The 19,576-nt window shown below is 39.8% G+C and overlaps 2 protein-coding genes across 2 annotated transcripts in view; one reads left to right on the top strand and one right to left on the bottom strand.

Moving 5' to 3' along the window:
* LOC129718594 (outer dynein arm-docking complex subunit 3) overlaps positions 1-10,519 on the bottom strand; it is a 36,138-nt gene extending 25,619 nt beyond the window's left edge. Inside the window, exon 1 of the mRNA XM_055669513.1 lies at positions 10,465-10,519. Coding sequence (XP_055525488.1) covers positions 10,465-10,483 — 19 coding nt within the window. The 5' untranslated portion in view covers positions 10,484-10,519. The remainder of the gene's footprint in view (positions 1-10,464) is intronic.
* Positions 1-19,576, top strand: part of LOC129718591 (neurogenic locus Notch protein) — a 170,563-nt gene that overhangs the window by 2,874 nt on the left and 148,113 nt on the right. The gene's annotated exons all lie outside the window — the stretch shown is intronic.

The raw sequence follows: 19,576 nt of genomic DNA, 5'->3' as shown, positions 1-19,576 counted from the left end.
ATAAATGGCCAATTTACCCCACACCCTAACCAACTTACCCCAGCTGAGGGGCTAGTTGGCCAATTTGACATCAACTCAAAAAACATAGAATATCCGCAAAATCATTAACTGTTCTGTACAGTTTATATTTTTCCCAGATGCTATAGACTTAACACAACATTTCCATGTTATGAGTTTTTGCCATAATATTTCCCACAAAAAGTTACAGAACATTTTGACCAAAATGACCAACTAGCCCCGCTCTACCCTACATTGAAAACTTGTTGGTGAAATTTTCTTTATTGTAATGTATTATAACCAGTGGTGGGCACCATTCCGCTAATTCGCTAATTAGCGACGATTTCGCTAATTTTTGAGCTGGTTAGCGAAACTGTTAGCGTCGCTAAAATTTTGACCTTCGAAACGCTAATCGCTAATTCGCTAAATTTTGTGAAGAAGCGACAATAGAAATATTTAGAAAAACTGAATTGCTGATGGCGTACGTAAATTGCTTCGAAAGATGAACATACTTTACTGCAAAAGTTACTCTTGTCAGTTTTTTTTACCTAGAATGGAGCTCCAGTTATCGTACAAGCCACAGGAGCATTTTGAAGAACAAGCACAAGGTCTAGATTGAATTGTTGGCACACCAAGAACTTTGGTGAATTGCAATTTTCAATGCAAGCTAAATAACTTTTGTTATTCTTGTTTTTACAAAATCAAATATGAATACCGTTTCGTGAACCTTTTACTGTAAATAGCTTTAAAAAGTAATTGTTTTCGTTTGTTTAACCAAAACAGATCAAAGTGGTCCAAATCTTACAAAACACGAGCAATAAATATAGCGATATGACTATTTACATATTAAAAAGTTAGCGATTAGCGAAAGTTCCGCTAATGTGGGTTTAGCGTTTAGCGTTTAGCGATTATCGAGCTAAATTTTCCGGTTAGCGACTTAGCGATTAGCGTCGCTAAATTTTCGGTTAGCGGTGCCCACCACTGATTATAACAATTATTATGATGTATTATAACAATTGTTATAACAACAACTGTTGTAAATCACGAAATCCTTTTTAAGAATGGTTGTAACTGTCAAAGGAATCGTAACGCTAGCTCTGCAATTTTTCTGTATTAGCTGCTAAAACCTGTGCTCAATGAGCAAAAAGAGCAAGTTCAGACAGCGGAGTTTTAGTACCTTGGTTTTGCTTTTTGCTAAACTTTGGTGTATGCTGATAATATAAAGCTACAGCTTTTGTCTAGATTAACAATGCTGGTTAGAACCTTAACAAACATGTCTCCACTTATATTAGGAAGAAAAAATTGCAAGGCCAATAAAAATAGAATCTCTTGTTGAGAACCCTCTTGGCTAAAAGTCATTTGTAAATATATTGACTTATAAATGTCAGCATATCTCCCAGCTAGTCCCGAGGTATGATGCTGGCCTCACAAGTGTCGTAGGTTCAAGTCTCGGCTCGGGAGAAGACTGTTAGTGGCAGTAGGATCGTAGCGGTAGCCCCGCAATTGTCCTGTACACTAAACAATTGGCACTAAACAAAATGTTGAGTTCCGAGTGGGAATGTAGCACCAAAGCTTTGCTTTTTAATGTCAGATGCCTCCATAAACTCTATCCAATTTTATATTAAATTTTTGGGAGGGATACACAACAGTAGATAGCAACTACGGCGTCTTGAACCCAAAGTTTGAACAATTTCTACAACAGGGTCTCAAGTGATCCCCAATAGGCCACTTGAGTCCCATCCAGAATGGCGGAGAACTTTTCCAGATCAATTAACTCAGTTCAAAGTTTTAAACAGCCCTGTAAACCTCGGAACGCACTCTTCTCCCGTCATCTTCCCTGTGGTATCAAAAGTACCCCCTTCAGCGACCTAGTTGGTAAGAGAAAAAAAATCTTGAAACGTTGGGCCAAGTTTACCTAGCTCACACACTCTGTACTCTTTAGCAACTCATGGCGGTCGTAGCTCCAAAATCTCTACGATCCGGCAATGTATGGGTGTCCCCGTTCGCGAAAAACAACTACTCGAAACCTTTCTTCACTCAGTCGTCGTCGTCATCGCCGTCGCCACAAAGCTTCGCGATTGGTTCGTCTTGAATGTAAAGAAGTTGGAACTAGTTTTACATACATTCACTTGCGGAGAGTGCGGTTCAACACAATCTTCCCTTCGCAAGCAATTTTCGCCTCGTCATCCGTCAGCCTGCCGCGAGTGATGACCGATCGCTCGACACCTTACTGGCTTACGGGCTGGGTGCAGACCCCCACTGGAGCTCCGATCGGACTCGCCAGCTCGATTGATGGCTACCATACAATTGTGTCGCTTCTGACTAAGGAAAGCCTCCTCTCACATTACGGCAAAGAGCATTAATATCTATACTGATTAGTCTTAGCCATGCAATGTTGCAATATCCGAATCGGAACTGAATTACGCTCACCGGCAGGGCACTTCCCAGTTCTACACAGATCCCGTTGGATCGAATGACGCTCGTGTGCTACGTCTTTTTCTGCTTCATCTTAATCGCTTGTTCCACGGTACGGTCAGTCGGGCCGCACTGTATATTGATCCCAAGATTATAGACCGAAAAAAAAAAACAATCGTACTAATAACAACTATGAAAACAAACTGTACACTACCCGTGTAGCATGGAATGAACCAACGAACAAAGTTGAAGCTGCAGCAAATCCCATCTCGGTCGCCTACCGCCCGGAAAGAGCGGCTGATGGCTCCTCTTCATCGACGTAAGAAGCAGAAGAAGGTACAATCACCTTAAGTCCATCATCATCTTCTGCTCAAATTATATTACCACATTTCGATGTATTTGTTCATGTGGGATGGTGTGGCTGGCTGATTCAAGCCTCCGAAATAAAAAACACGATGCGAGATTGAACAGGGAAGAAAGCGGGAAACACCGGAAAGTGGAAGAAGCTGCCAAGAAAAAAAAACGACCGAATGGATTTGAGAAAAGGATGGGTAGAAAATCTTAAAATCGAGAAAAAGCCACCAAGCCATAGGGGCAGTTGAATCGGCAGATGAACGAAAGGATGATAAAAACAACACTATATAAAGTATTACAAATGTATATGGGGTATTATAATGGCTGCACCTCGCTGCGCTTGATCGGCTCTTCCTGCTCCCTTACTTCCCGTAAAAACATCCAAAGGCGGTCAGAACTTTACTCAGCGGCTGGACTCACCGGGATGACTCCACACAAAACTTCGACCGACTTGTGGACGGGCGCACCGAAAACAAAGAACCGCGTGACACGAGCGAGCGAAAGGGTTTAATCTTCTCGCGCACAGCCAATCTCGAGTGCGTGCCTCATCTCTGCCTCTGCCGTTCGCGACAATGGTCACCTTCATAGTACGGTCGCTTTGTCACTGGTCGCCGAATAAATGGCCTCGAAAAGGCTTAGCGTTTTAATGCTTTTATTCGGGGTGTGGAGATGTTGTCATCAACCTAATGTCGAGTCCCGGCCGGCCCCAGGGAGCAGCGCTGTACGCGCAAAATTTTGCTTAAAACGGTAATAAATTATAAGATTTTGTTCGATCGGCCGGTCGATCGCATTAGCTAAAATCCCGCAGGTGGGATGTTGAACCATCTGTCTGTCCTTGACGCAGCCAGGGGGTCTCAATGGCTTTGGGATTAGAAAATGCTTTTTTTTTTTGTTAAAATGTCGAAACTAAATAGGCAGCCATAATCCATAACAAATGATGATCACTCACAGCGTTCGTTAAGGAGTTTATTTTGATAAGCTCCATATTGTAGAATTTATTATCGTTCTAAGAATATCACTTTGCATAAGTAGATCATCCTTACGCAACCGCTTTTGCGAAATGACATTTTTCGAAGCTGCGTTAAGTGATTAAAAGTCTCTCAGTTGGTTTCGTGGTATGACGAGGCTGAACTCGTAAAGCGGTCATTGAGCGAATATGAATATGCGATATGAACTGAAATAGAATGTGAGAGTCAATCGAATTTCAAATAAATTCGGGAATTCAACCACTTTTCAAACAACTTTTGTCAAACTCAAAACCCGAATGTCTCAAAAAGACTATATGTGCTTTCACGGTAATGGATTCTATTAAAAGCGCTATTGAAAAACAGCCAAATGTAGCTATAAAAGCTAACCAAATGTTAATCCTTTTCCGACAAACCTCATTTTTTTATTGCAAGCATCTATAAATACCACTCAAGATGCCAAATTGACGCCACAAAAATATGCAGAAAAATCATCCAGTATTTTTGCACAAATGTATCCGCTGGTTTATATACAGAATTATGGATGAGCTTCGCGTATATCCATCCAACTAACATACTTTTCCAATGTATCAGGAAATGTCTAATTTCAGCCAGTTTTGAATCGGTTTTCATTTAGTGCGTTGTTTGCATATTAATTGTGCACTCATAGCACTGGTATCAGACGATCAGTGCCTTTGTGAGCGCTGCGCTGTTGAAATGCTATTTTTGATTGAATATGTCTTTTTCAATCTTATGTCTCATGTCTTTTTTTACAACTATTTTGGTATAAATGTTATATCTCGAGATTGGCTCATATTATCTTGAGTTGACAATTGTTTTTTATAAAGTACTTAATTTTCGCTGCTTTTTTGCAACAGTATTGGAAACAAGATTGGAAAATCTAATTTTTTTAATAACGGGTGAAATGTTTGTGTATTCTAATTATTTTCATGACGAATGTGAACATGCATGGCATTCCAGTATAAGCCGCCACGCAAGATTAATAATACATCCGCCTGTTTTTTCCAGGAAAATTGTTGTTTCTCTGTGTCACTTTTCTCCTCGAAAATAAACTAAGAGGAAACACCTTTTTGAAACCAACTGATGATTATTTTTTTATTTTGCTTTTTATTTCAACGCTAAGTTTATTTGTATGACAATTTCAAGCTCTTGTCTCGGTAGTCATGTGTTATGAATATACGACTTAGAAAATCCAGCAAAAAAAATCTATACAAAATTTCTCAACGTGAGCATGATATTTGGTTTAGGGCATGGAGAAAAACCTATGAAACGGAAAACGAATTCAATTGTGAGAAAAAATACATGTTCCAGAAGACAAACTTATTAAATTCAAAAACTGCAGACAAAGTGGTGAAACACTAACAAATTAAAAAAGGAAACTTGGCTTGAAACAACATCAGAAATGGTTATATCGAACTGAACCACTGCGACCATCATTTGATCTGTTGTGGTATGCCCCAATTTACCCTAAGTGCGTAGGAGCAGGTTTTTCACTATTTAGCGAGTTGATGTCCTTGCTACATTGTGCATTTATCCCAGTTAAGCAACGCACTCCGTGTGAAGTTTATTTATTACCTCAGCGTGACTTTCCTTCCAAATATATGCCGGTTCTACGTGACCCTTACTGAGGATACGCAATCTGCATTGTAAGGCATTCGTAGAGTAGGTGTTTCGATGTTTCACTCTCGATGCCACAAAGTCGACATTTATCATCATCAACCTCATCATCCAATCACAGTGCTATGTGATTAGACCTGTGAAAGTCCTCAGGTCTTTTTTACTGAATCTAAGAAGAACGAACCGCGATTTCGTTCTATGAATCTATTCGATTGTCGCAACTCGCTTATGATTTTCTACTTTGCTACCTGACTATTGCAGAACATTCAAATATTAGCGTCACTGCGTGTCAGTATTTTCATTCCAGACACGTATTCGCGTATTTTATTATCGCGTAGATTTTCGCCTGAAATACTAGTGGCCAATGTCCCATGGTGAAAAATTTATTAATTCCTGGTCCTGTGAATTCCGCTCCCGCGGTATCGTTCATTTTAGAACCGTCTGTGTAGAAGTAAAGTGAGCCTTCACGAATTCTGAGCCCACCTTGTTCCCAACTTTTTCGTTCTGTCTCTTGTATTCTGTAGGTTATTTCGAAGTTTGGTTTCTTTTCCACCCAATCATCGTTGATTTTAATAGATTATTTATTTGAAAATATTTCAGTATTTTTAGGGGTCCTGTTCAGTCTGCGCTTTTTTCCGCGTCTAGTTTAACCACCTGATGAAGCGAAAAAAAGTGAAGCGGTTTTTTCCGCTTCTAGTTTAACCACCTGATAAGCGAAAAAAAGTGAAGTGTTGCATCTAAGGTTTTTTATGCAGTATTTCTCATAACTCCGCAAATCGATGCGCGGGCTAATTTTCAGATTTGACCAAGCTTAGCTTGGGTGGATGTTTCAGTCGTTTTGGGCCACCAGACTAAAAGGGCGTAAGTTATTCTTCGTCTGATAATTGTTATATATATCCAGTGTATGAGACTGGGTTTGAGACCCAAACTTTTTCCAATGGCTCTACTGGATACCCATAGAGCGTTTGTAGCCTTGGTTATTGTTTGTTCGATTTGAGCTGGAATTAGTTTCTGGGCAACTATGATTCCCTTTAACTATTAACGAGATCAAGTTTAGAATACAAGTTGATACAAAAAGTTCGTAACAAAATATCAAGATTTGTTATAATCCTGATGTTTTTGACTGATTGGGTAGTCTCTAAAAAGATTCTTTTTACAACAAAAGGTCTCTAAGGTGTCTTTCTTCACCTAAACTGGTCTCTCTCATCTAGAAGTGTCTTTTCCAATTTCTTGTTAGAAATATCGTTTGGAATTTATGAAAAAAAAAAAAACAAGAACAAAAAACAAACCATTTGAGAATATAGTTGTAATCAAGCTACAAAAGTTATACGTTCCCATTGCCTTTTTTGATACAACCCTTTTGGGTACATCCTGAAATTTACAAGCCTTTTTCACAAATCAATTTTTTTTCGCTTCCTTGTCTAAATTTCTGCGTTATAAATTTATTTATAGTCTCGTGTAGGTTCCTTTTTGGTTTCTGTCTGGTCTCTTTTTTCAGGCATTTGGTTCCCTGAATTTCATATTCTTAAGTCACTCAGTAGCTACCAGCTCTGAATATATATATCGAAGTAAAAGTTTTCGGGTAAATCAATAAAAAGATTATTACGAAAAATAACAGAAGGATTGTGTGTAAGTCACGTTCGTAAGGTCGATATAAAACTACTCAACAAATTTCAACAGTAGGTACGAATTGCAATGTAAGCGCAAAACCAGTAGTGAACCAGCGTTTAATTTTCAATCAATTTCAATTTGGTTGTCCTAAAAACGGTTTTTTTTTAATTTTAAAATTTCAATTGAAAAAGTACGTGCTACCCCGACAGTGGCAATTGATGTGAGTATGCGTACGACGAAGACTTCGAATCATCTGTGAAATTGGATGGGAGAAAGCAAAATCATTTAAAAACTTTTAAAAAACCGATTCAAATAATTTGACGAAAACCGGCAGAAATTTTGATTGATCCAGAATGCCGGTGTAGTTGCCAACATTTTTTGATTAAAATATATTTAATATTTTCAAAATTCAATGCAAATGATTAGTTGGAGTGCTACCAAATTTTAATTTGCACATATAGCTACAACATAACTGAACAGAAGTAGAACAAACTGTTTTATGTCTGATTTTGTCATTCGGATCCCTCTTGATTTATTTGTAATTTGTTTTGAAACAAAAATACTATCGATTCGTTTATATTTTTGTAACCATCTTTTCAAAACTGTAAAAAAAACTATACCACGTGTGGCTCACGTAAAATTCATGAAAAAGTTCCTTAAGAGCGCCTATTTTGAAATGTTCAGGAAAGTGTTAGTCAACCAGCTTGTCTATATAGAAAACTTAAACTTTTTCAAATGTTAGTATAAAATAAATTTAAAAAAAAGGATGCAAAGTTGATTAGTTACATTTATTCAGTTGAACTTCCTAAAGTAGAAGAGTGGTTTCAACCTTTTTTTTCCTCGCAAGCCCTTTTTCAACTACAAGTTTTGTGATACGAGGATGTTGTCAGTTTTATATCGTCCCACACATTAAACTCGTGTCATTTCTTGGGCTTAATTTACAAAAAAGTTAAAATCCCGCCTTCACAAAGATATATTAAAGAAAAGTTCAAACACTTGCCAAATTTACTACGGCCTTCGCAGCCCCTAGTCGTACGCAAACCTCTAGTTTATAACCACTGGCATAAAATATTTTTAGCTTCACTGAAAGTACAAAATTAAAATACACAACAATTATCAATTATTCTCTCCAGCGGTTTTAAAAAGCCGAGCGAACTGTTGATTTTAGAATCAGCATGCAAGCAAAGTTTAGCACGCGAAGCTATAGACCTCTTCAAGTCTCAGATACAAACTTGTTCGATAATGGTGGAATTTTCACCATAAAAATGGCATACAATTATATGTATGTCTCAATTGGTCGGATCATGATACATTACCTTAAGTGACAACTAAACAAAAAGGTTCTTTTCCATTTATTCAGCCGTAAAACGAACTAGCGGAACCAGATTTGAATTAATCGAATCCATTTCTGGGATTCGTGGAATGCATTCGGCACTAGTTCAAACTGATGCTACCATTTTTTACGGAGACACTGTCAAGTTCAGAATGGAGTGCATTTAACTTTAAAATTTAACTACCGAAGCTAAACAAAATCCATCACGTATCACAAGAATCAAACGGTAACTGGTTAGTCTGCAAAAACCACTACATTAAAAAAATGCTAACTGGAATGGTATAGTATTAAAAAAGTTACAAATCTCTTGTTTTTCATCTTTCCTTAAACTGTTGACACCAATACCAGAATTCATTTGCTTGTTGATGAAAATAGAAAAGAGTTGTTCAAGCTTGGTTTGGCGAGAGTGGGTCCCAACTAGAAAAAAACAACTGTTTTGAGGTCTTATTCTGTGACAGATTACAACTACAACAATGAGATTTAGGAATTGGTAAGCTGTGCTCCAGTGTGCAAACTTTTGCATCACGGTGAGCTAAACAGTTCCGATCGATTCCCTATCGACGGGCCGCTGCTGAAACAAACAGTCCCATTCAGGCTAAGCACGATCAACGCTGACGGACGGATAGTCCCCAATCGAGGTCAGTGCGACTTTCCTCCGCTGAGAAAGGTAAACAAACCCACCCAAGTGCAGAATAAGAGTTCGATTGTATCGCCCCAATGTGACATCGGGGAGCATTTTAGTACCAAACTGTCAAACGGCACCCGACACGCGAGAGTATGATGACAGCATACGAGTAAAAAACCAGGCAGAAAGCCACTAGTCACATCTAATTAACAATAGAGGGAGATATTCTTCTACCGTTCTGTTTCCTGCTGCCAGCTTACCTGGAGAAACGCGGTGAATGTTTACACATTAATAAAACATTCAATTGCAAACAAAGCTCCCCCGTCTCCTCTTGGGCCACGAGTTTCGTGAGTCCCTATCCGCTGCCGGATCGCGGCAACAGTGCGCGTGTGTAACGAACGAGTACCAGTAGTGCTCGACGAATGATCAACCGGTGGGTGTCCCGTCTCGATGTGGAAGTGCTTCGCTCCTTCCCACCGACTTGTAGAGTGAAACTTATGACCGACCGCGGCCGAGCGGCTGCACAGTACGCAAATTGACCAAGCCGAGAGCATCACTGTTTGCTTTTAATGCTGCTGTGGCAGAAGCCACTTCTCGTCTCCACCCGAGAGACTACCGAAAAGAGGCAAACGGACGGACAGTAGGACGGGTGGAACGTGAATCAAACACGGCCGTAGTAATTTAACGGTTCCGTTGAAGAAGTCGATAATTAAATATTTGAACTTACTGGTTAGCTTCGGATTCCGCGGTTACTCATTCTCGAAGACAGCCGGATAGCAGGTCGCCGGAACGAAACGAAAACATTCCGACCAGAGCGGTTCGGTTTTGGAAGATGCTGCTAGAAACTATTCAGCCGTGGTGGCTTGAAGGTGAGAATTAAAGCTGACGAGTTCACGTACGACGTTTTGATCGAATTTTTCTCCGAGCTTTGAAGTTATGCCGCTTGGAATGTCGCAATGATTCAGCACGGGTGAATGATGAATATTCCCAGCTCTAGGAACTTCCGATGTGGCTCTCGTTCACCGCTTGTTGATCACGCGTCGACAAACAGGGGATAAACTGAGGCTAATGATGCGTTCCAATAAAAAAAAAAAACGAATTTGTATTCTCCTCCAATCTTGAAATTCAATAATTTCCCTGTTCAGCACTGCACTCTGCCTTCGCTGGCCGCTTCTCCTCGCAATAGAGCGGCTAGTGCCCGCGAGCACTTTTCCTACCATTCTAGCTTTCAGCTATTATTATTATGAATAAATTAACATAATTTTGTTCTAGGTTTTCTTGCCCAGCCTTCCTCTTTTTATCCGGATGTTCGTGAGCCTTAAAGTTGAACCAAACACACGAAAACTTTATTCCTGGGCTTCCTCCTCTTACCGCCGATACGCGCTCCTTTTCGTATTTTTTCTTCACCACACGGCATCTTCACACTGCTACCGAGTCTCTTCTTTCATCGTGTTTCTTTCACCCGAGCCTCGCTCATTTCTCGAAGGTTATTATAAAATTCTGCATATTTCCATGTTCAATTTTACCTCGTCTTACTGTTCCCATTTATTTACTTTACGTTGCTTCCTGTTCGCGTCTTGGACGCACTACTACAGCGCCAGTTCGCTTACCACCAGAGCAGTGATTCTGTTTGGGAAGGTTTCATTCAACACGGTAAGCTGCGCTGGTGTTTGTGAATCTGTGCGAGTGAATGTACTTATTGCAGAGCCCCCTGCCTGAGTGTATATGAGCGCGAACAATCTCACATCTCAGGGACCACAACACCCGATGACGAAGACGTCGACCGCGACACGAAAGAGCAGCATCCCGCCAGGCTACAACCCTCTCCTAGTTCCGTCAGCGCGGTCAATAGGTTTGGCTCGAGCGATGAGGTTCAAGACATTGCAGCGCGCAAGCTTTCTTGAGCAGGCGAGATCTTGGTCCGATCTTAGGCTGATTTGTTCGACTTTGCCGCTCCTAAGGGGTAGCGCCGTAAGAAAATGAACAACGAAACCGTAAGAAGGAATTGGAAATTGTAACTTTTTCGCCTTTGGCTACATGATGTGAGTGGAGAGCGGAGAGAAATCGTCTGCATGATCTGTTTATGGCACGGATAACGCGTAAGAATGGGTTAAGCAAAATTTATACGGCAAGGGGTGCACAAACCGTGCGTGGGATGTACGCTGCTTTTAGCGAGCTTCACGTCACTTGGGACCAGTGCGAGACCCCTGAGCTGTGACCGTTCGCGTAAAACCCAGCCGAAGAGAGAATGATTTCACACGGGAGATGCAGTCGAGCTATGGGTGCGTGTGTGTACGACGAACTGGATGCAATCATGCAAGCAAGATGCTTTCGTTTAATTACCCCTCGAGGGCGAATGTAACCTTTTTTGTAGGGTCTTAGTGCCGCAACGATGGATACAGCAGAGCACAAGATTTGTGGCGGGTCGTTCAGCATTGCGCCGAAAGCGATCACGGGCTAAGCACGCTAAATCACCAGGTTCGACGTGGCCACTTTTGTACGCAGAACCTCTTGCCAATCCGGTCTGCCTATTTCTGCTCGGAACAAGCTGGAAACATTTCGGAACTTTATGTGGCAACTGCAACAATCGCGATGGATAACGATGGTCTTGATACGAGCCGCACGGTCGTCACACGTCCGGACGCGAAATTGCTAGTTTATAGTCAGAACACATTCCAGCTCCTGATACTCAAAAACAAGCATCGTCTTGTTGAGACTGTTGCCAAATCTTAAACAAAAGTCTTTGCCGTCGCGCAGATGATTTACCGCGAATTACACCTTGTCCATATTCCCAAGTGAGTCGCGCACTAAAGCCACCAGTAATTAGTCAATTTATATTCCTCGGTTAAAGTTGGGCATAATCATTCAACGGTGATGTCGTGTATCGTTCGAAAAAACATACGGTTTTACGCGTACACACACATGCACGCACGCACGCACACGACCAACGACAACCGTCGCATTAATGCGGGAACTGTATTCGGTCACACGGTCAACTTCAGCGTCGTCGATCAACCCAAGAAACAAAAAAAATACAAGATTTCCTTTTCTTTTTTGATACCGACATCTCGCAATGACTGTGGCGCGCTGCCTTAAAACAAGAACTGCTGACACAGAGAAAAACGGTCATTGATGAAAATCTGCTAAACGGCCCAATCAGGCTTTTTTTTCACAGGGGTTGTTGTGCAATCGCCGAGCTGCCATCAGTGCGCGGCACGGTCGCAATTTCCTGCTGTTTGCACACCATTGACCATCATAGCGAAGCGCGCGGTCAACAACTTTTTTCGGGTTCCATCCTGATAGCGATCGCACGCTCGTCTCTTCTTGTCCACGTCGAGTGGGCTGCCCTTTTGATCTCTTCGGCTTGAAGCAATTGTGCGTGAATGGAATCGAATTATCTACGAGGAAAATAAACAATCAAAACCATCGCTACACTCCCTGTTCCCAAAAAAAACTTTTTTCCCTCAATATCTAAGGTCGCCCGAGACAAACATTACGTCACTGTACTTCCAGAAAAAAAAAACGACCAGTCGCTGCTTCGATCACTTTCTAAAAAAAATACCCTCCGTTTACCAAAGGCTCCTCTCAGCAAACCCGTCAAATGTGATCGTGCGTGACGAATAAACGTCCGGACATGCGCGTTGGGATGCTGCAGCGGTTGACCCCCGACGGACGGCGGCAGAAACCCGTAAATCCGAATCTCGTCGCCGACCGCTCCGGGTCGAATTTAAGAGCCACCGAAGAAGGGGCTCTAGGTTTTGGGGTCTTCGCCGAAAATAAAGAAAAATCCGCTTCGTCATTAACAGTCTATTTATCGCCGGCGCGTTGATAGGGTGCCCGCGGTGGCAGGCAATAATGGTGGCGGCCATCTAAACTGCAGATAATTAACTTTTTTCTCATAGCACAGAGGCTAGAAGGTATAATAAGCTACTAGGCGACGCAATCACGCACGGCAGCGTGTGTGTGAGCTTGTGTTGAAAAAAAATTCGATTCGAAAAGAGAGCACGCTGATTACGGATACAATTCCAGGGAGACATTGAAACCACGGTGTCTTTTTCCATTTAGTAAAGCAGCTTTCATTCAGCCTTTCTTTGCAGCGGTGACTAAACAGTTCGATTGGACGTACCCAATTTGAAAGACTCTTATGTACACAAAACAGTGCACAGCAAATTGGCCCCCTTTACTCTAATCGACCGGTAATTTGCAACGGCGGGCCTTACTTGTCGATTTCGGCAACCTGCGTTGATTATTGTCGGCGTAATGCGTTTTTTTTTTTTTCAATTGGATCTAAACTGGAGGTGAGAAACTTGTTTGTGAAATGTCGTATACCTCGTTACAGACTCTGATACACTTTTTATTGGCACAATCTTCACCCTCGAATGTTGTTCACCTCTGGCGGAGATATTTCTCCACTAATTAACGAAAGATAAATTGGTTTTTTCTTTTATGACTTAATTTTTGTTTAAAACCAACTACTTTGCACTAAAACGCTCGTTGGTAATTGGCTCCATCTACATTGGTTACCGCAGGCGTGTTGCAATTGTCATATGTGTTTGTTGATGAAGCTTAAATGACTTCCTGTAATTGCTTGCGCGCCGTGATGGGCTCCCTAGGTGAGAAAATTGCTCGATTATTTTCAGTGTCCGACAGTCTTCAGTTTATCTGAGAGCTTTGACACTAGAAACATTTTAAATTATCAGTCTGATGAAAAAACCAGAAGTGTTAGTTCAACAGCCATTTTTTGTATTTTTGTGCCTCTATAACCAAAAATATCACAAGAAAATGTAGTATCAATTTTATTCATCTCAGTTGAAATTTTTTCTGCAGAAAAAATATAATTAGAGTTTTTATCAAGCGTCACCAATATACCCTAAACTCGATTCTCTAAAAATCAGACATTGATTTCAAGCTCAAGCCGTAATCTTGAGGTATGGCGCCAAAGAGTAGTTGTAGCTCAAAAACGTGGATTTCGTGCCAACTTGAGCGATAATCGGTAACACTCTGAGATTTCAATTAAAAATTGTGGGTAAGACGACAAGGTCAATATTTCTTTCGGTGTTTTGTTTATTACCCAAAAACTACCTATGAAAATACTAACCTATGAAAATTCTTCATAAGAAATATTTCATAAAAAGTCAGAACTTTGTAATTTTTCCCAAAACACACAAGCACAAAGAAAGATTGGTAAATGACAAACAAATCACCGTCATTTGGTGACTTCCTGCTGACACGTACGGTAGTGTACGGTTTTTACAGAAAATTTTAATATCTATCCTGTGTATCGGAGTGTTAACTGTGATTCCCTCGCGTCTTGCGATCATTACACTGCTCAAACTGGAAAAATATGAGAGCCTAGAGTTTTTCTGTGAATTTAGGAGCCTCTAGTGAACTCTTGCGTTAAAAGGCCGCAAAGGAATTGCTCACCGGGTTCGTCGTTTGCCCACGAACTTCATTTAAAATTATAAACCAAAATTTATAAAAATTATTTAAAATTTCAGCAAAATTATAAACCTAACTTATGAATTATTATTTTATCAGTACAGACTTACAGTTTCCACTTACAGAAAACCGTAAATCAATATTTTTTAATAAGCAAATTGTAATAACAGTCTCGTCACGATGTATAGTTTACTTTACACCTATTATTTTCCACTTAAATATTGGTCAATGAAAGTTTCTTTTTCGCTCACGGACAAAATACCGAATTTTGACATAGCATTTTTCTATTTATTGCTCATATTGTAAGCAATTTCAAACAGATATTGCGTTCAAATATGCCTCATACCTGATAGGTTGAAATTCAGAAGAATTTATAAGTAATGCTCACACCTATTATTTTTACCACCACTGCACACTGGGCCAGAAATGGAATCTAGCGGAACGAAATTAATAGCGCTCTCGGGGTTTGGCAAATCGGTTTCCAGTCTACTACAAAGTTTCTTAGTATAGTTAGGGCTTCGTTTTGGATGTTTGAATTAGTTCAGAATTTAGCCGCAAAGGTGGCGTTGCGATGCCAACTTCTTTCTCTTACACGCTAGAGCTTTGCGGTTTTCGACAAAGTTGTAGAGCTCTAAATTCCATGAAACTTTGCAGAATATACAAAATTTCTAACTCTTCAAGTTTCAGTTTTTATAAATTTTGTCTGAATTTCACGTTTTATTGTAATAATTTTATGAGTTTACTCGAATTAATTTCTTACAAATTTTTCTCGATAGAAATTGAATAAATACGTCGTTTTCGTCCGAGTACAGAAGTTTTTGATGTACTTAAGTGAAAATATTACACAAAATTTGAAAAAATACATAATTTTGTGAAGTAGATATCTCACCGGGTAGCAAGTATTAGCAAACCATGATTTTTTCTAAAAATTGTCCATCAAAACATCTCCGTTTTCTGAAATTTTAAATGAGGTGTTTTTTGGTGTTTTTGTGATATTTCAGCTTGAATATATTTAAATGTTACTTTGTTTGTTTCGTAGCCAAATCCAATAGCAACGGATCTACTCTCAATAAGCCTAGCTTTACTAATGAAAACTTGACGTCTACTTAAACCGAAAACGTATGCTGATTCAGAGAATTGCATATTTTTGGTGATTTTAATGTTTCGAACCACAAAACTATTACAAAAAACGTGAAACTCAAACAAATTCTTAAAAAACTCGTAAATTTCCAAAAAAATTTAAGATACAGAAACTTTGTTTCTTCTACGAAGTTACAAAAATTTTCTAATCTAAAACTTTGTCGAAAACTGCAGAGCTCTAGCGTGTAAGAATAAAAAATTGGTGTCGAAGCGCCATCTCTGCGGCCAAATCGCGAACTAAACTGAGCGTCAAGTTGAAGTTCTTATTACACTGAGAAACTTTGCTGAAGACTGCAAGTCGGTTGGTTAGAGTATCAGAGTACTGGACCGTGTATTCCATGCAATAAATACATAGCAATTGTATTTTTACATGAAACCTATGGTTATATTCAAACTGAAATATCACAAAAACACCAAAAAACACCTCTTTCAAAATTTCAGAAAATTAAGATTTTTTTATGGACAATTTTTAGAAAAAATCATGGTTTGCTAATACTTGCTACCCGCTGAGATATCTTCTTCACAAAATTATGTATTTTTTTCAAATTTTGTGCAATATTTTCACTTAAGTACTTCAAAAACTTCTGTACTCGGACGAAAACGACGTATTTATTCAATTTCTTTCGAGAAAAAATTTGTAAGAAATTAATTCGAGTGAACTCATAAAATTATTACAATATAACGTGAAATTCAGACAAAATTTATAAAAAGTCGAAGATCTCTGAAACTTGAAGAGTTAGAAATTTTGTACATTCTGCAAAGTTTCATGGAATTTAGAGCTCTACAACTTTGTCGAAAACCGCAAAGCTCTAGCGTGTAAGAGAAAGAAGTTGGCATCGCAACGCCACCTTTGCGGCTGAATTCCGAACTAATTCAAACATCCAAAATAAAGCACTAACTATACCATGAAACTTTGTAGAAGACTGGAAACCGATTGGTCAAACCCTGAGAGCGCTATTAATTTCGTTCCGCTAGATTCTATTTCTGGCCCAGTGTGCACTGTATGTCAACCAGTTGTCAATCATAGATGAGAAAAAAAAAACCAGTTGTCAATACAGGTTTGCCCTAGCCTAGAACTCAAACTGGAAAAAATAGCTTTTTAACCGTTGTTGTCCATTTTGATGCCCCCAGCGAGTTCGGAAGCACGTCAAAAGGCCGCAGAGTAATTGCTCGCCGGGCTCATCGCTCTTATTTTTGCTTACGAGAAAACTTCATTTAAGTCTTCAAAGACTTTACACACTTCGAAACTTGCCAGGGGCAATTTAATTCAGAGAAATGGGCAACGTTTTTTGCGCCTTTGTCGGTCAGTGTCAAGTTATTGAAAATGTTGAGAAACAGGTCTGCCGTAATTTCGCAGACTGGCGTAAGCGCCATTTTTTCAAATATGGGATTCTTATGCCAATTTGTTCGTTATTCGAAAAACCCATCTTTTGGTATCTTTCTTTTAGTTGTAACTTATTCGTACGTTGCATAAAATCAAGAAAACGAAATGACGTATGCACCATTTCAATACAAAAGTGACGTTCGTTTTTGGGCCGTATTGAAAAACTGATCAAATGAATGTACGTCATAATGTTATATCACGGCAGAGGTATACTAAACTTCAACAATGTTCGTCATTACCGTTAAGGTTGACGCACAAGTGTATCAAAATGCCACGAAAAATCAACAGAAGACGCAAAGACGCGATCAAGACTATTTTGACCCAAAAGATTGATTTGAGAGCCATAGTGTCTTCAGCAAAATTATTCCTTTAATTATTTTACAGAAATTGTAATTTTGTGACTGATTCGTCTAGAAGTGAGAAACGAATTTTCTTTTCCTCATTTTTGCATATAAGTATCCACTTTTTTCGACAAAGTTAGAGTATATTTTATAAGAAAAAACTTTGCAGAAGACATCATACTTCTATCTACTTATTTAAATGAACTTTTGTGGTGTTTTTAAGGAATGTACCTTCAAATCCATTTTTTTAATAACTTTTAATATTAATTTTATATAATTTTTCAATGTTCTACAGTGTTGTTTACCATAACAAAACACATAATTTCACCGGAGAGAGTTTATGTTTATCTTATATTTAGCTAGTTATTGAAGATTTCGAATGAAATGATGCACTTATTTACTAACAGGAATAGAAAACTCAACAAAAGTTCATTTAGATGAGCAGAAGTCTGGTGTCTTCGGCTGAGTCGTTTCTTATAAAATATGCCCCATTTTTGCCGAGCAAAGTGGGTTTTTGTATGCAAAAATGAGAAAAATAAAATAAATTTCAGTTTGATTAATCACAAAATTGCAAATTCTTTAGAATATTAAATAATGAAACAACTTTACTGAAGACATTACTGCCGTGATATGACATTGTGACGTAGATCCAAGTGATCAGTTTTTCAGTACGGCCCAAAAACGAATGAATTTCTCGCCACCTTTGAATTAAAATGGGTGCCTTCGTTACTTTGTTTTTTTTTTTTTTTTTTTTTTGATTTTATGATTTTATACAACATACGGATAAGTAACAACGAAAAGGAAGATACCAAAAGATAGGTCTTCGAATAATAAACAAATTGGCCTGAAAACCCATGTTCGAAAAAATTGCCTTTACGTCACTTTGTCATCTCACGGCAGATTAGGGCTCTCCAAGTATTTTTTTTTTTTGGGCAAAATAGTTTCGATCACTTTTTTGCAGCTTTTTCACATTTTTTTCGCGTTAGAAATTACCTGTTTAGTAATTTTTAACCTAATTGCGCCCACCAAACCCCATCTAACAGGACATCAATAAGTCAAGTGTCAAAGTTGATGTACGCCAGAATCATGCATTTTTGCCCCCGCTTTCGGTTCAACTTCCGTGGACACACACATATCGCCACAGTTTCCTTTCGGTTCCGCCCGTGATGTAGGACCACCGAAAAGTTCCGAAAACTGCAACGCTGCGGGGACGCGAATGAATAAAAAAAACAAATATTTACCGGTCGGAGTTGCGCTCCCCTCGCTCGGCAGCAAGCAACACAATAAAACATGAGCAAACAACTATTCCTCCTCGATGGGTGGCTTTTTGCGAAATATTCAATCGGACAAGGTCTCCTACCCCGTCATGTAACGATGATGATGATGAGGATGATGCAGAAGGGAGAACCCAATATGCACATGCAAAGGAAAAAAACTGACCAACAAAAAAAAGAGGGATCGCCACATTATTGCCTGTCTCTCTCTCACTGATGATCATGTTCTTGTTTAACACAGATTTTTAATTCCCTCCAGTCGCCAAAACGCTGCTGTTGTTGCCGCTGCTGTCGATCAGACATCTCCGCTACTCCGCCCTGCTCTGTCTGTTTGCCACCAATCGACGGCATTCATAATGGGCCCCTAGTCCCGAATCTGGTGATTGTTCAGCGCAAAGAAGATGGTAAATTAATATCTTTCAACATCCTTTTTCTGGTTCATCGTTTTCCTCTTGCCGGGCTGGGGTTGCACTCTGGTAGTTCAAAAGCTGGCTGTATAGACCTTAAGGTGTTCGTTATTTTATTTTCATTCTTCGTTTCTTTTTTTGTGTTCACCATCAGCCACAACAAGTCGTTTTAACATATTCTGCTGCTCAGCGGTGTGCGTTTATGGAATAGGAAAACCACGGTGGTATTGGTGAGCACCGTGGATAGCAGCTGCAATCACTTGCAGGTCCTACCAACCAACGGTCTGACTGACTACTTGTTGTTACCAACTGAACCACCGTTGAATCTAGTCGAAGTCCATACACATGCATACACCCTTCGTACTCGTGTGCTAGTGTGCTCGAGCGTTCCACTTAATTTTAGGACCAGAAGGGAGCGAGCAAGAGTGTTATGCCACCATGAAAACCGGAGCTTGAATGACAACATATGGTGCGGCGGTTCTCTCTTGCAACTAGGAACGTTATAACGCAACGCGAGGACGTCGACGATCAACCGCCGTTGTCGTGGTTCGCGCACACCGTCAGGGAGGGGGAGTGTGCAGCATGTTGCATGTGAAGTGGGCCCTTTAAATTGCATGTGGTTGTCGGTTCGCGTCCGTCCACTGAATGGGTTT

Source organism: Wyeomyia smithii, chromosome 1, assembly GCF_029784165.1.
Source record: "Wyeomyia smithii strain HCP4-BCI-WySm-NY-G18 chromosome 1, ASM2978416v1, whole genome shotgun sequence".
Lineage (NCBI taxonomy): Eukaryota > Metazoa > Arthropoda > Insecta > Diptera > Culicidae > Wyeomyia > Wyeomyia smithii.
The sequence above is the reverse complement of the archived record's forward strand: the minus strand, read 5'-3'. Positions and strand labels throughout refer to the sequence as shown.